At 32.2% G+C, this 17,441-nt stretch overlaps 2 protein-coding genes across 2 annotated transcripts in view; one reads left to right on the plus strand and one right to left on the minus strand.

The window, feature by feature from the left end:
* Positions 1 to 1,144: 1,144 nt before the first annotated feature.
* On the minus strand, positions 1,145 to 11,963 carry LOC132754605 (RNA-binding protein 8A-like). The gene is made up of 6 exons (XM_060745264.1): positions 11,838 to 11,963; positions 7,501 to 7,560; positions 7,196 to 7,282; positions 6,247 to 6,383; positions 4,039 to 4,169; positions 1,145 to 1,818 (listed from the first exon to the last, which is right to left on the minus strand). The coding sequence occupies exons 1-6, from the start codon at positions 11,902 to 11,904 to the stop codon at positions 1,785 to 1,787; spliced, it is 516 nt and encodes a 171-aa protein (XP_060601247.1). The 5' UTR covers positions 11,905 to 11,963; the 3' UTR covers positions 1,145 to 1,784.
* Positions 11,964 to 14,811: 2,848 nt separating this feature from the next.
* LOC132754613 (chondroitin sulfate proteoglycan 4-like) overlaps positions 14,812 to 17,441 on the plus strand; it is a 45,824-nt gene continuing 43,194 nt past the window's right edge. The window contains exon 1 of the mRNA XM_060745277.1: positions 14,812 to 15,012. Coding sequence (XP_060601260.1) covers positions 14,931 to 15,012 — 82 coding nt within the window. The 5' untranslated portion in view covers positions 14,812 to 14,930. The remainder of the gene's footprint in view (positions 15,013 to 17,441) is intronic.

The following is a 17,441-nucleotide window of genomic DNA, read 5'->3' on the forward strand; positions in this document are numbered from 1 at the left end:
TGTGAAATAGCATTAAAAGTTTCAAAGCAATATCTCAAAGGGTTAAGGCAATAAGTGGATTTTACCCATATTCAATGTATTTTCTAAGTCAAAAAGGGGCATAATTCTGTCAAAAACCTTGACAGAGTTATGTCCTCTTGTCTGTTGATGAAGGTCGTGATGGTAAACAAGTATGGTCAGTTTCAAAGCAATACCTCCAATGGTTTTGAAATAAAGTGAGGTGGTACAAAAAACTTAACCAAGCTCAATACACTTTCCAAGTCAAAAAAGGGCCATAATTCTGTCAAAAACCTTGACAGAGTTATGTACTCTTGTCTGTAGATGGAGGTTATGATGGTGAACAAGTATGGTAAGTTTCAAAGCCATACTTGTAATACTTCTGAAATAAAGTGGGGTGGTACGAAAAACTTAACCAAGGTGTGACGCCGACGCTGACGCCGGGGCGAGTAGGATAGCTCCCCTTTTCATAGAAAAGTCGAGCTAAAAATCACCCATTTAAAACAGAAGACCATAAGGAAAATGAAAGATAGCTCTATGAAAATTAAATATGATAACAGTTTGTAAAACATATGTATATGAAAACTTCTCCATAGTAAATGTTTCATAGAAAAATGCTTGTCGGAAACATATGGTTTATTTGATTTAAATGCTTTTGGTATCTGAAGAATTTTAAGTTTGATAATAACTGAGGTGACAACAATGTCAATAACCGCTATCAAAGCATTTTGTTTTGTTTCTTAGTGTTAATTACAATTGTTACTTCCTCTATGTATTTGCTTGATTTAGAGAAAATAATATTTAACTTGATTAAATTCGAAGAGTGAGTCGAAAAGTTAAAATCATCAAGTCTTAATGTGTTACAATCAAGCATGTCTTAACAATGGTCATTAATGATGCCCAACACAGCATTATTCATATTTTCAAACATTTTGTTTGATATCAACAAAGTGGCACCGACCATCGTTTGGGCTCAAAATGACCACAGGGGAGCATGTATTCTTCTAGTGGCTGCAGGCCGCGGAGAGTAAGTGACCGTTACTATATATTGTTTGAAATAAAAGATGACGACAGCTGACGGACACAGCATGGTCACAATAGCTCATCTTGAGTATGTTGTGCTCAGGTGAGCTAAAAAAAGAAAACATTTTTTTTCCTTAATGACCTTTTATTACAGATGAAATATGACAAAAGCATTCTATGTACAAAGCATAAAAATTGATGGACCTTGGAAAAGATACTTTTATTTTAATAACCTCTTTTTCTGTGGAGTACAGATAAAATTGTGTAGTTAAAATGTTGAAGACACAAATCTTCCATAGAAGGAATTAATGTTTAAAAAGATCACTTTTTAGAAGATGAGTTCTGCCTGAATAAATCCCAACCCTCATCTTTGAGATAATCAAAAGTAAATTAATTTTATTTTTTATCAGTCTTTAAATTCTTCATCACAGTATTTGGGAAATGAAATACAAGAAACAGCTTGACAAAAGAGTTAAAATTGCTCATTACAAACAACTTGCTATAATTCAGCAGAAATTATCTCTTCCCAAAAACGATATGATTCCTTTTTTATTTTCTACAGTCTCTGTTGTTTTTTTTTTATTATCCACAATGAAGAAATGGTAATTGTTTATCACATGATTTTTTAGAAATCTATTGCAAGTTGAAGTTGCTGCCTTAAAATTTCCCCACTGCTACACAAACATAAATAAAAAATTAGTTGTGGGATTTGTTTCCAAGTGTTCACCAGCAATGAAGTGTAAACCCGAGAATTGATGACTTGATCACCTCCTTCTTCCTCTCTCTTCTCTCCGACTCCTGAAGTAAATGTATTATATATTTACAACAAAAACAAGCAATTATCATAGTATTGCAAGCAATCCATAAGTCCCCTACCGGTTAGAACCCCATCAACATTCTGAAGGGCCATTGGCCATTCACTAATGTTTCAATTTTTCTCTATTTTAAGTAAATTTGTTGGAAAAGTTCTTTAAAAGTGATCACAGGATACAGTTTTTATGAACAGACAGACTGAAGGACACTCTAAAGTTAATATTTGAAACATCCCTGTTACCAAAATATAACATTTTAAAAGCAAAATTCTTAAAGAGGAGATAACTCTTGAATTAAAGATGCAATTTCATAAAAAATTTCAGCTCTTTTTGACTAATCACAAATATTGTTATATTTGCCATGTTTTAAGCCTATTTGTTGCCAAGGCAACTGATATTTTTTCAAAATAGGAAGAGCAGATAAGACATGCATAATCTCAAGACTGCTATCTACCCATATGTCAAGTTTCATAAAAATATTTCCAGTACTTTTTGCGTTATCACTGGATCAAGTTTATGCGTAAAATTTGCCATATTTTCAGTCTATGTGTTGCCATAGCAACCAAAATTTTCAACAAAGGAAGAAAAGAAAAAGATGTGCATAATCTCAAGACTGCCATCTACCCATATGTCAAGTTTCATAAAAATATTTCCAGTACTTTTTGCGTTATCACTGGATCAAGTTTATGTGTAAAATTTGCCATATTTTCAGCCTATTTGTTGCCATAGCAACCAGAATTTTCAACATAGGAAGAAAAGAAAAAGACGTGCATAATCTCAAGACTGCCATCTACCCATATGTCAAGTTTCATAAAAATATTTCCAGTACTTTTTGCGTTATCACTGGATCCAGTTTATGTGTAAAATTTGCCATATTTTCAGCCTATTTGTTGCCATAGCAACCAGAATTTTCAACATAGGAAGAAAAGAAAAAGACGTGCATAATCTCCATACTGCCATCTATCCATATACCAAGTTTCATAAAAATATTTTCAGTACTTTTCAAGTTATTGTGGGATCCAGTTTTGTGAACGGACGGACTGACGGACGTTCTAACAGGAGAGTAATTATGTGGCTACTCTATTGTTCTCTCTATTGTTCCTTTTAGCCACACAAAAGAAAATAGCCACATAAAAGCATTACGGAATGAATGACATCAAAAAGAAAGAACAGTTACCTATTGTCCCTCTAGCCACATAATTACTCTCCTGTGGGTGCGGACTGACAGACAGACGGACGGACGTTCTAACATTAGAGTAATAATGTGGCAACTCTATTGTTCTCTCTATTATTCTTTTTAGCCACACAAAAGAAAATAGCCACATAAAAGCATTACAGAATGAATGACATCAAAGAGAAAGAACAGCTACCTATTGTCCCTCTAGCCACATAATTACTGTCCTGTGAGTGCAGACGGACGGAGGGTAAACCTAAAGTCCCCTCCGGTAAACCGGTAGGGGACTAATTATGGTTTTTTTTGTAGCAATGATGTTTTAATTCAATAAGAAATTTTTTACAATTGCCATTATTGAGGAAGTAAGAATTGCAAATAATAAAGCTTCTCAGCGTAATATTTCACAAGCCTGCATCACTTCATGAGTAGAACCAATAACCTTCCATTCATAATATGGTTGGATATGGCGGTGTGGCCGAGTGGCTAAGGCCTCATCTAAGGACTGCTGACCCTGTCAGTGGCAAGCCATTGTTTCCTTGAGCAAGAAACTTTACATTCATTGCTTAGTACAGTACTACTGGTTGGTTCCAGGAACGGATTAGAGAGTGTTTCAATAAGCTTTTAGCTTCTAACACAATTAAACTAAGATAAATTTGTATGAACTAATCTGGTTGGATAGCATCCTCACTTGAAAGAATTCATAGCTCCAGATGGGATTCAAACTTGTAGCTGTATCAGGATATTGTTTTTTTTTTAATCAAATAGCACGAGGGGGATGATGTATAAGACAAATGTTATCAAAATTCAGCATTAAAAGTATGAGATGTTATCAAAATTCAGCATTAAAAGTATGAGATGTTATCAAAATTCAGCATTAAAAGTAAGAGATGTTATCAAAATTCAGCATTAAAAGTATGAGATGTTATCAAAATTCAGCATTAAAAGTATGAGATGTTATCAAAATTCAGCATTAAAAGTATGAGAAGTCTTCTTGTAAGATGTACACAAAGCTTAAAGTTTAAATAATCTTACTTTGTTTTCCTTGCCCCTCTTACAAATGCCCAGTCTACACTGATTTTCTGTCCTAGGATTTCACTACCATTGAGTGTGTCCATTGCACTTTGTGCCTCTTTGAATGTTTCATACTCAACCAAAGCATAACCCTGCACAAATAGTATAATAATTAACATGGTATTTATCAAGACATATAAGACAATTATTTTATTCTGACATCAAAAAACAATGAAAAGACTATGTTTTAACTGCCATTTCTGATATGATTTATAGATTAAGGGATTAGCAGCAATCTGTAACAGTATTACAGTAAAACACCAGTAGGCAGTTACACAATTATTACACAATCTGTCTGGGATGTGTACCAATAATAGGTGTATATTTGTAAGTTAATGACTTAATTTTCACAATAATTTCTTGTAAGTAAATAACTTAATTTTCACAATAATTTCTTATGTTAGAATATGAAGAAAAGTTATGTATAATACGAGGGATGATCAAGAACAAACCAGAATTTCTTTAAATCTATACCTGTGTAAAGTTCACAAGTTCCATCTATTAACTCATAAAATATCATTCATTTAATATTGTCTAGTACCATGTCAGTCCGCATTTGATTAATCATTGTTACGACAGCAATATCATAAACATTTGTCAATAGTTTGGAAAGTCTCAATTGGGATATAAACCCCCTTCCCCCCCACACACACACACACATATGTAGCTGGTCAAACAAAGTTTTTTTCAAGTGGCACAGATGTAAGGTTGTTTTTAGTTTTAAATTTGATGTAGTCAAACCTAATTCTTAAAATAAAACATTTTTGGTACAATCTTAATCGCAGGAAACATTTACTTTCAATTCTAAGAATATATTGTACTTAGCTATGGCAAATGCAGACTTCTAAAGTTAAGTTCATTTTCATACATGCTTATTTTGTCAAACATCTAATTAATCTTATCTCAATAAATGATACTAAAATGTCTTCAATTCTAAGAGGTGTATGATTTTCCCCACAATTACACAATAGTTCAAGAGTCATAGGTTTGAGTTGGTACATGTAGCACACTTACAGAGAGCAACATCCAGAATTTTTACAACAGAAGCACTCCTTTATGGTTTGCGAATAATGGATTCATAAACAATGACTTTGTATTTCGTAGAGCAGCTAACACTTTGAAAATCTTTAATATGCTTTATGACTTCAATGCCAATGACCTTGTCACAACGAATAGACTGCACCCTTAGGACATTACTTTGTTTGCTTAGATTTACATGTGCTAGACATTATGTGTTTAATTGCTATAATTTTTTTGTTTCCATGTGATGAGCATAGATAACACATTAATAAAGTGTCTCTAATCACAGACGCTTGGGGGTCAGATCCACCCCCCCCCCATCGTGATACGCCCTTGAAAACACTATATAAAAACTATTTTAATATTTAAACACGAATGGGACATCTATTACAATGATAAAACTGGCTTTCAAACAATTTTTACATATATGAAAAAAATACCGTATACCATCAAGTCTCAATAAAGTAAAGATTGCAACTATTATAATAGTTTTGATATAGTGTTTACAGGGGCATATCACGTTTTGGGGCAGGATCTGACCCTCAAGCATCTGTGTCTCTTATGTGAACTTTTAATAAATATTATTGATTCTATGGCTCATTTATGTGTAATTCTGGTTCATCCCACATTTATTGTCTTGAACAGAATTTTAAGTGCACCAGGAAAAGTAGAATCTTTGCCAGACAATATCAGTCTTTGAGTAACAATTTATTAATAAACACTTACTATTTTAAACCAGGTATACATATCAATTTATCTTTATTAAAGTTACTAAAGAATAAATGTTGCTCAGTAGCTAGCAGGTTGGACTATAACCTTAGCAGACCATGTCACATTCAGAGGCCATGATCAGGGCCATAACAGAAGCCACAAATAGTGTTTAATACTGAATGCCTGAATGTGTACTCTTACAAAGACTAATGCTCTAGACTTGGTACAGGGAAGTTCACTATAACCATTATTGAAAGTTAAATTTGAAATTAAACTACTGCAACCATTAAGAGTTATGACTTCTCTTGATTTCTTAAGTAAACTAAGAAACATTCACCTCCATTGAATTCTGTCTGAGTTTTCACCTTCAGTCAGATTTTTGTCTTGGATTATCATAACAAATATCTATAAACATACATGCATAAGATGCAGTCTTACCTTTAAGAAACCTGTACGTCTGTCAAGATTAAGATGTAGATTTTTTATTTCACCATGATCAGCAAATTTGTCGTAAACATCATCTTCTTGGGCTTCCTCGTGAACACCAGTGATAAACAAGATCCATCCTTCAATGGCTGAAATTGTACATGTTTGTGCTTGTTGATAAAACATTTCATTCATGTAATTTCAAAACATAAGCTAAGTTTAGAGTGTATGAAGGGTTATCATAATTTTCTTTATTTATTTTTACACATTCCCATGGAAAAAATTTAAATTCCCTCTTTGGGGAAACATTTTTTTAAACATAAATTTCTCTATTCACAATTACATTTTATTTATAAATTCCCTCCTGCCCTTTTATTCACAAAAAATTTTGTGTAAAAATTTCCTTCCCCTTTAAATATGAATAAAATTATAAAGATCTAAAAAATTTTGTCTATGATTACACAAACCAAAATAATTTAAATACCCTTAAAACATATACCGTGGAATCTGATAAATAGGCAAATATTTGAATAGAAGTGCATATCAAAAGTGTACATACTGCCTTACCTTAATTCTTTGCAACATAATAATTGTTATTATTATTATTATTATTTTGTACTTAAAATACTAAACAAGAGAGCCAAGATGGCCCTAGATTATTCACCTAGGACACATTCCTAGAAAAGGTCACAATTTTCATTTTTCAATAACGTCAGTAATGAGGACACAATTTAATGAGGACACATTTGGTGTGTCATTTTTCACCCGAGCTGATAATCTTCAAAATATTGGAAGATCTCTGCTATGAAATGCTTCATGACAAATATATCTAAACTCTTTGCAAGTCTATATAATCTTAGTTATACTGGGGCAAGAACATATGTTGACCCCAGGAGCATGATTTATATAAGTGTATATGCTTATTCACCAGATTATACAATATTCAGAGAATCATACTTACATCTCTGAGGACCAGGTCCACCATCTCCTGTTGTAGCTTCAACTTCCATAGCTTCATAGTCTTCAACACCACTTCTGGTTGTCCCCTCTATAATATGTTGTGTATATAGAATTGTTATCTTAACTTTTCTTATATCAATAATAATTTGTTAATGTCCATCACTGCTTTAATTTCTTATAATTATCCTTAAATTTTAAACTCTTTAAAAAGTATTTTCTATAAAACTAAAAACAATGTATAAATGAAGTAAAAATTTATAGTATTAAATCTCTCAATACATGAGAATCACACTGAAGTACTTTTACCTGAGCCAAAACCCCTGCCTTTCCGCTTCTTTGCCTTTTCTTTCAATTTTTGAAGTCCCTCTATAATGAAAATAAAATAGAATTAGACTATTTAGAATTGAATTAGGAAATTTACTAGTGGCCCACTTGCTCCATTATTTATTTAATACTAACATGCGTAAAGTCTGAGCCAGGCCATAGGCCCTGCAAGGGCTGTAGAGCTGTTAGATAACATATATGACATCAGTCACATGTATAACTTAAATTAAAATGACATAAAAGTCACATTAAAATCAATGATTGAGATAAATTCCTTGGTTAGCTGGGCGCTACCAGGCTTGATCTTGGACTGGTTCTATAGAGTTATAATTAGATTTCAGGATGCTTAAAAAAGAATAAGTAATGTAAGCCTCACAATTCAGACTGTTACTAGTAGACGCAACATTCTTCTGTCCTAAATAACACTTCCAGTAGAAATATGATGTAGAAATTAAGTAAATAAACATCATAATCACTGATAAGAACTGAAGTTACAATGGTTAACATAAAAAAGTTACTTTTTAAATCAGCACGTTTAAATCAAAGGTACCCGTCACAGTGTTGGGATAGTGTAAAAAAGAATTGCGTTTTTACATGTAGAAAATAGAGTGGGGACAGGTTGCACGGTTGTTGTCGACCTAGCAAAAATACGATGTTCCATCCGAAATATTGGTTTGTTGTTCAAAAACGGTTTAAGTGGGAACAATAATGTTATTGTCAATGTCTAGTGGTGTCATTTAGCTGCAAATTGATATATAACTTTATATGATTTACGTAAAAATGTCTTTGCAATTTTGACTTATACTGGACTAGTGGCAGTCTGTTGATTTGGCGAGTTCAACCCCTTGTCTATATATTTTATATAAACTATATTTTTTTTCTAGAATTACTTTTTTACACTATCCTAACACTGTGCCAGGTCCCTTTGGTTTAAATAACATAAACACAACTCTGATTAAAGATTAACAAAAAATGGCAGACAAGATATTCTGAAACACTATGAACATTGCTGATAAGGTAAGCCCCACCAATTCATACAAATCAAATTATAGTGGAACCCCGTTGTATCGTGCTATTCATTGTATCGATCTGTTTACAAATCTTTCGATTTTTTTGCAAAATGCACTAGCTACTGATTGCTGACATTTACAACAGTGTCACAAAATCTTTCGCATTTGTTTTGTGCCGTAAAAATGATCAAAAACATGGTTCCAATACCATCAGACTTTGTAGATAATAAATAGACTTATAAATAGTGTGTTCTTATTAAAAGCACATTTACTGTCTATTGAAAGTTTCTAAATTAATGCTGACATTTTAAAACAGACAACTTTGAATCTAATTGACTGAAAAATCTAGCATAAAGATGGGTAAGGCTTCCCAAACTTTGACTAACTGAGCGATTCTCACAATGCATCAATATAATTTTGACCTAATTCTTCAACCTGTTTGACATGTTTGTAAATAACTGTATATTGCAAAGCTAAAAACTATACTGGCATGCGAGCAGTTCCCGTACAGAAGCAGTACCCGTATTTTTCATTTAAACGCTTGATTTTTACTTGCATTCTTCAAAAATTCATTTCAAATCAAGCAGATACATAAACGAGACAAAATCCAAGTGTCAGTTCGGCAGTACGTATAAAAAGTCTCATTTTAAATCACATTTCACCTGTGCGTCGTCAAAACGTGACCTTGTTTTCTTCTGGGGGATTCCGTCCTTGCGCGCATGCGCAAAAATACTTACACGTGAGGCTTGTTAAAGGGTTTTCCACTAATACCACCTGTTTACAGATAAGTAGGCAATGTGATGAAAACTTGTTTAATTATCAGAATTTTGACCAATATTACTATATAGAATAAATTTTATGGCTTTTGATGCGTAAAATATCATGCATACAAGCATGCTATTGCATGTGAATGCGTTGGGGGTAACGGTACCCGGTAATAGATACCCGCGTTTAGTCTACGCTCTATTTCCTGAATTACATCTATTTATCTCTTAGATAATGGTCTGTTCAACAATTGTAAATGAAAAATAGGTCCAATATAATAAAATTTTATAATTATAATGGGTTTAGATTTTATGTACGGGAACTACTTCTCTTCATAAAAAATAATCGATAATTTCGGTACCCCATATGAGGCCTCATAAGTAAGGGTTATTCTATGTTTAGAACATGATGGAATTTCCATGATTTGTGTGACGAGCCGAATATTGATGTGTAAAATTCAAATTTTGGTGCGTGAGCGTAATAAAAAATAATGTTTAAGTAACTATGATTTTTGTACGGGAACTGCTCGCATGCCAGTATACACTGGAGCCGCGATATAGCGCTCATGATGGGGTCCATGATCTCAAGACAGCGTTGTAACGAGTAACTTTTTATAACGCTCATTGTGTAATTATAGCGAAAATATCGCATTACCCCACCCACCGCCGAAACATATAACACTTGTTAGTGGAAATGATTGTTTACTTACCTTCCAATGGATATCAGTCCAAGCTTTTTTATATATCATTATTAATTATTTTGTAAAGCATTACTGAATATCTTTAATATTAACATGAAATTTACAAATTAAAAATATAAACCACGAATGTACAATTGTTTATAAATTTCCAGTAAAACAGCGGTGTTAACGTGTGTTATGTGTGGTCATGAAAATTGATACCTAGTGGATGGGACTAAATTAATCGTCTTTCCTGCTGTCTCTTGTGAAAAAATCAGTCATCCTCAACAACTTTTTTGCCGATAGGCGATAGATCGAAAGTAATTGCTTTTTAAAATTAATTGTACGCTTGGGTGATTTACTTAACTCTTCAATGTTTGCATGTTTTAGCTAACAGTTTGATACCTGACTGATCAACAGTTCAAAATGAACAAAAGAGCGGATTAACGCTTACCTGTGTATGACTTCACACCTTCTTATCATGAGTGACGTAATTATGACTGTTTATTGCACTCGACTGACACATTGAACAAGCGTTATAGTGGATAAGGTGTGGTATTGATATACATGAAAAAAAATTATAATCGGCGAAAAATACGATTTTTTTTTTGGGAGCCAAGGCATATGAGCGTTCTACTGAGATTAGCGCTATACCGAAGAGCGCTATATCGCGGCTCCAGTGTATCAGTGATGTTTGCCATGTAAATATTATGACAAAAGAATCAAAATAAATAATACAAAATAAAGATTCAGGGAGATTTAATTTTTTAACTGCAGTTGTGATTTATGGGTAAATAGATCGCTACAACGGTTTACAGACACTTCACCCCCAGCATTTTACCCTAGGCCCTTTTTTTGCATACACTTCACCCCTCAGACAGTACACCCCTCATTTGAAGAAATTTGATTGAGACACTTCACCCCCCCCATTTTTTATTTTGTGTTGAACAATTATTTATCTAGAAAATGTTAAATGTATTCAATAGCCTAGGGATCAAGTTAAGTATATTGTTTTAACAAATTTTATTATTATTTTATCATGTAATTGACCAGAGGGGTGAAGTGTCTTCAAAATTTGAGGGGTGAAGTGTCTGGGGGGTAAAGTGTCTTGCTACCGATACAACGTGGTTCCAGGCTAATGGTACAAAACACAGGTCTGCATTTACTTATTATTTACAAAGACCATGACAGATCTGCTTTATATATCGGAAAAATTTACTTGTTATTACATTATAAAATACTTTCGGCGTGGGTAGCACCTAATCTCAAATTACTTTATAATACGGGGAAGTCAAAGACCGGGCCCGCAAAGCGGGTCCGGGCTTTGGCTTGCCCGGCTATAGACTACACATGTATATTTAAAAGAAAATCAAATAAAAAACAATTTAAAAATATATAGAATTCTATACCTATCAATGAAATTTTCAGTGTCAGTTCTAGTGGGGCGCCACCATTTACAATGTAAATCAATGATAATAGGCGGGGTATTCCGATAACGGAACAAATCTCACTTTTTCGGATCAATAATAATCATCGAGTGTTCCGAATCCGAGTGAAAACGGAAGCGGTGCATGTAATACCGAATAACACCTTTAAAACGGAAAGAATGAAAGGAATTTTAGGAGCAATATTATAAAAACAAATTTTGAATAAACTGACACTTATGACGTCAATAATGGCAATTATTGATCAAACTTGAAACACAAATTACTTAAAAATTATGGGACAGTTTCAAAAGCGTCTTTTCAGAAGTCGCGAAATTAAATGACAAATTGGATTCTGAGAGAAAGTATGGATAGGATCATCATTTAAATATAGATAAAATAAAAATGATACTAAAAAACGAAAATTAACAGTTTCATTACCATCGCCGACTTCGTCAATCTCGAATTCGGCTTCTCCTTCGCCTTCCAAGTCTAAAACGTCGGCCATACTTTTTGCTTTCTAGACTGGTTCGTCATCTAAACACCAAAAAGAATGAGAAGGGAAAGACTCAAAAGCAATTGTAGACATGTTTATTTGAATAAATATGTCATTATGTTTTTTTTGGTTGTCAAGTTAAGTTGCATTTGTAATATGTTTCAAAACATTTACTATTATATTTGGGAATGACCAGTCATTGATGATTATGTCACGTGTCGTTTTTTCTACCCTGTGACAATTATAATGTGTTTGATACAATATATAAGGATTTATATAAGACTGTCATATTTTTAAAATATTGATGCACAGTATATAAATAAAGGTTGAGTTTCATTTTTTTATTGTGATTGTTTATTTATTTCAAAATAATACAAAATTATACATCAAACAAATCTGGACCAGAATATAATTATTGTTATTCATAAACAAAAGGGTTAGTTCTTTTTTTAGGGTCCTCCTGGGCTCCTCGTCACTGGTTCTTGTAATTGTTGGGTAGTGTGGGGTTGCGTTCATTAAACACCGCCATGCCTTGTTGATCTTGTTTATTTGTTAGTATACATGTACTGATTGTTTCGTGCAAATAATCTACCAGTACACTTTTTAAACGTTATGTCAGCACAAATACGCCTAGGCTTGTGTCAGAACTGAAGTTGAGAAGAGTTCAGAGGGCAACGTATTGTTCAGTGCAGTCAATGATATTCACTGCCTGGGATATGTAATATATATTTTTGTACGAGATAAAACGGCAAAAAAAGAAAGAATGAAAATATAGTTGAAATAATTCCATGAGTCATGTACCACCATTTTGTTAGTAATGGAAAGAAAAATTGGAAAGTAAAATGAATAATACATCTATTTTTAAACTACATGTAGTTACAATGATAATGATATATAACTTTGTGTTTTGTCTCATTTCACAGATATCGCTGGAAATAGCTCCTTATAGACCTATACTAGTAGAAGAAACATAGAAGAAGATAAATGAATTTGTGGATGTGTGTGACGAACATTGGCAGTTCTTATAATAACTAGGTCATTGTGCCTCTATAGAACTAATGGACAGTAACTCATATCTGTGTTTGTTTTTGTGTGTGTGTGTGTGTGTGTGTTTTTCTAGATAGTTTTTACATAAAAAATAAAGGATACCATTGTTAAACTTTTATTTTCTGTTATTTTTGTTCATTTTTATTTTCATTCTTGATAAGTGATTATGTTTTTGAACAAAATAAATAATAAAAATGGGACCGGGTTGACAAGAAATAACATTTGTTTTTGGCCAGATTGACCGATTTTGGAAAGAATTGACTTAGGGCCGTATTAACCGGGGCCTGACTTGTTCCCTATGATTACGCAGATGACAATTAACACTTCATCTTTAAAAATTTTATACTATTTTTTTTCTAAACTGACTTCTACTCTAGAACAAGAAAGCGATTCCCTTATAAACTGGGTTCACTTTAACAAAATGCAAGCAAACCCAGATAAGTTTCAAGTTATTGCAGTTGAAGAGTCTTTGACATTCAAAATAAACACCAGCAGAATAATATGTGATGATACTGTCAAACTTCTTGGAATATAAATTGACCAACAATTAAATTTCAACTTTCACATAAAAAGCAGCAATTCACTTGAATATCCTCAAAAGAATATGTCCAGCTTTAATCAAACAAATAGGTTAACAGACTTTCACACTTTGAAATTATCAAATTTTAATTTTGTCCAATGTCATATGGCATTTTTGCTCTGAAAACAGTACAAGAAAGATGAAGAATTTGCAGGAAAGGGCTCCCAGATTCGTCTATTACAATGATAAGTAATTAAGTAAGTAAGTAACGACTTTATTTAACGAGGCTTACACATTCAGTTTCCCGATCTTCCATGTGGGCCTCAGCATAACATTATTACAATCAGTTTACATGTTTATGTTTCTACATGTAAGGTTATGCTAAAATAGTTAATATGCCAACATTAAAAATAACAGAAATGTAGTCTTTTGCAATTGAATTTTTAAGATCCTTTATGATATGTTCCCATGTTGTTTTATCAGGTATTATTATTAAAACATCTGTTATGTCTTATAAATATTCAATATTCAATTTTTATTGATAGACAATATTATGACTTTATTGTCCTTTTAAATTCATATTACATCTGTTTTTGTAAGTTATGTAGTAAGTTTTTCATGTCAGTATTTTTAATCATTTAACTGATAATATTGTTTAATCCTTTTAGCAATAATTGTGACTTTTATATACAAGTTTATTTATTTAGACTATTTGTGCATGGTGAGCCAATGCAACGGTAACATTAGACATAACTTTTATTGATTTAAAAACGAAACATATTTTCATGAAATAATATTTAAATATGCTAGGGAAAGAAGTTTAATATTGCACATTTGTCATATGACATTACATAGAACCTAATGTTTTATAATTGTAAAAGAAAACAAAAACGACTCAAAATAAAGTTTCTTATATCATGAATACGACAGAATAAAAATATAATTGAAAAGAATACCTTTTATTCCCAATCAAGGGTCATGTAAAATGACATATGAAACACAATAATAATAAGATCAAAGATCAAATAAAGATGTTAAAGAAAATAAGATTCGTACCATAGCACTAAAAATTAAATGAAAAAAATAAAAAGGAAACTGATGAACTAAATTTTGCTAACTACAGTACAGTAGACTTAACTTTTAAACATCTTATTAAACGTATAATGATAAATGTAATTGAATACACAATAAGTGTACTTTTTTTAAAATCTTTTTTAAGTTTTCTTTTAAATTACAGTCATGTCTTTTCAAAAAGAGAAGATGACACCTGTTTTGTAGCTCTAATGTCTACTGTCTCATTCTTCGTGGTATTTATTTTACTTTAGGTTCATTAATTGTTGCTGTACCAATATCGTTCTCAGTCTGCAAATTTGACAGATGCTGACAAAATGTTGATAAACAAAAGAAGCGGTGAAAATCATTATCTGTCAAAAGATGGAGTTTTTATCTATTTATCCGTGACTTTTATGTGATGATAACAATTGCAATGTATATTCAAAAGGGATTTTTGACTGTCATTGGATTATTATGGCTATTTGGTTTGGGGGCTCCAGGTGAGTGGGTGGGGAGTTATAGTTCCCTTGTTTAGTTTTTATGTTGTTTTTAGTTTAATTTAAAAGCAAAAGAGAAAGGTGGTTTGGAATTTTTTGAAATCATTATATGTGTATGTGAAGAATTTTTCAAGCATTTGACAAACTGATGACACATGGAGGAAATGACAAAAAAATACGAGTATATGTCATTAAAAATTCATGATTTTATGTGAAAATTAATATTCTCTCATTATATTTGTTTAATGTTTATAGTAAATGTGAATATAGTGCTATGTGTAAAGAAGTCAAATTGCAGAAAATAAATTTTGATCTATGAATCAAACATTTACCAAATAATTTTATTGTTTTAGACAAGGTTTTTTTCTATTATTACAAAATTTGCAAAATTGGTAAAGTTAGCAGACTGAGAGGTAATATAAAGATTCACCCCAATGGCAATTCATCTCATAATTTATATTAAGAATTTTAAACTGACATTTATTAATCTCATTTGTATTTTCTTTTCATTTCACTGTCGGAGTTATAAGTAATGAATTAAATTAATGTTATGAATAAGTATTTTACACATAATGATTTGAGCCGCATCAGGACAAAACCAACATAGTGCTTTCGCGACCAGCATGGATCCAGACCAGCCTGCCAACTGCGCAGTCTGATCAGGATCCATGCTGTTTGCTATCAGTTTCTCTACTTGTATTAGAGTTTGGAAGCGAACAGCATGGATCCATCCTGGTAGCAAACGCACTATGTTGGTTTTGTTGTGACGCGAGTCGACTCATTTGTTTCTTAAAAGCAGATTGTTCTACATTATTGAAAATGGTATTTTCTAGTAATTCTATGAATTATATGGTAACATAAATATTATGTTTTTTTCTAAAACTATAAGACTATGACAGTTAAATAACGTAACATAAGTCATAAGTAGAAGACTCAAAATAAATGCAAGAATTGTTCCGTTAATTAAATCCACATTTTTGCCTGGATGATTGTGTAATTCCTAAACAAAACAAAAAATTACCAACTCACTAAAAATAGGTTAATTAGACATCTGAAACAGGTTTTGAATGATCCACTTTAAATGATTCTGCTCACCTTTTATCTTTATCAGTGCGGCACTAATCAAAGAAAATCAAAGGTTGAGCCGAATTCATACATGTAAATTTACAGGGTAGTTTTGATGACGTAGCGTGTAATACCTACTGCCAAATTACAAGAGGTCAATTGACTGACACAGACACGTGATAAGTTAATCATGTGAGAATAACTTTGGGTATTGGAACTGTTTATTACGTCATTGGTAAAGTTAGCAGACTGAGAGGTAATATAAAGATTCACCCCAATGGCAATTCATCTCATAATTTATATTAAGAATTTTAAACTGAACATTTATTAATCTAATTTGTATTTTTTTTTCATTTCACTGTCGGAGTTATAAGTAATGAATTAAATTAATGTTATGAATAAGTATTTTACACATAATGATTTGAGCCGCATCAGGACAAAACCAACATAGTGCGTTTGCGACCAGCATGGATCGAGACCAGCCTGCGCAACTGCGCAGTCTGATCAGGATCCATGCTGTTCGCAATCAGTTTCTCTACTTGTATTAGAGTTTGGAAGCGAACAGCATGGATCCATCCTGGTCGCAAACGCACTATGTTGGTTTTGTCGTGACGCGACTCATTTGTTACTTTAAAGCAGATTGTTCTACATTATTGAAAATGGTATTTTCATGTAATTCTATGTATGGTAACATAAATATTATGTTTTTTTCTAAAACTAGAAATTTAACTTTATAAATTAACTGAATGCCTTAAACTGAAAATGGATACATGTAGTATTTCAATGCATAGCACCTACTGGAAAAACATATCTTTTTCATCAAAAACAAAGACTATATATATCTAAGACTCACTTAAACATTCTTTAAGGAAAATGTTTTAGAACATGGTGTCATGATGATTATAGAAAGAGGGCAAATCATCACTGAATTATGGGGAAATTGTATCAGTTTTGTTATTGATAACGATCAATTTCTGTCACATAGTTACAGAGAACATTTTACATCACAATGATACCTAAGCAAACATTTAATTTTATCATTTTTTCATTTAAATATTTGAAAGGAAGTTTTAATTAAATATTTTGAAATGGGGAGAACTGTCACTAATCTGGGATGAATCATTACTAAAGTGAGGCAAGTCTAAATGGGAGCAGTTGTTATCAATTAGAAAAAGAGCATTGATTGACCCTACACTTTAATTTAAAATTATCAGCTGTCTGTTGGATTCCAACACAAGACCAATTAGTATGGTTATCTAGTCAATAGTTACTTGTCCCATTCATACTAACTATGTCCCAGATTAATGTTATAACCATGAATATTTTTAAGGAAAAAATATTACCTGTTTTGACTTTTGGTAAGATTT

Source organism: Ruditapes philippinarum, unplaced genomic scaffold (genome assembly GCF_026571515.1).
Source record: "Ruditapes philippinarum isolate M1 unplaced genomic scaffold, ASM2657151v2 ctg134_1_1_1_1, whole genome shotgun sequence".
NCBI classification, from domain to species: domain Eukaryota; kingdom Metazoa; phylum Mollusca; class Bivalvia; order Venerida; family Veneridae; genus Ruditapes; species Ruditapes philippinarum.

Bases quoted from the DNA above. Each gene is read 5' to 3' on its own strand.
- LOC132754605 (XM_060745264.1), bottom strand. From the start codon at position 11,904: ATGGCCGACGTTTTAGACTTGGAAGGCGAAGGAGAAGCCGAATTCGAG. The intron at 7,283-7,500 runs GTAAAAGTACTT...AACATATTATAG, and splicing joins AGGCAGGGGTTTTGGCTCAG to AGGGGACAACCAGAAGTGGT. The intron at 4,170-6,246 runs GTAAGACTGCAT...CTATTTGTGCAG, and splicing joins GACGTACAGGTTTCTTAAAG to GGTTATGCTTTGGTTGAGTA.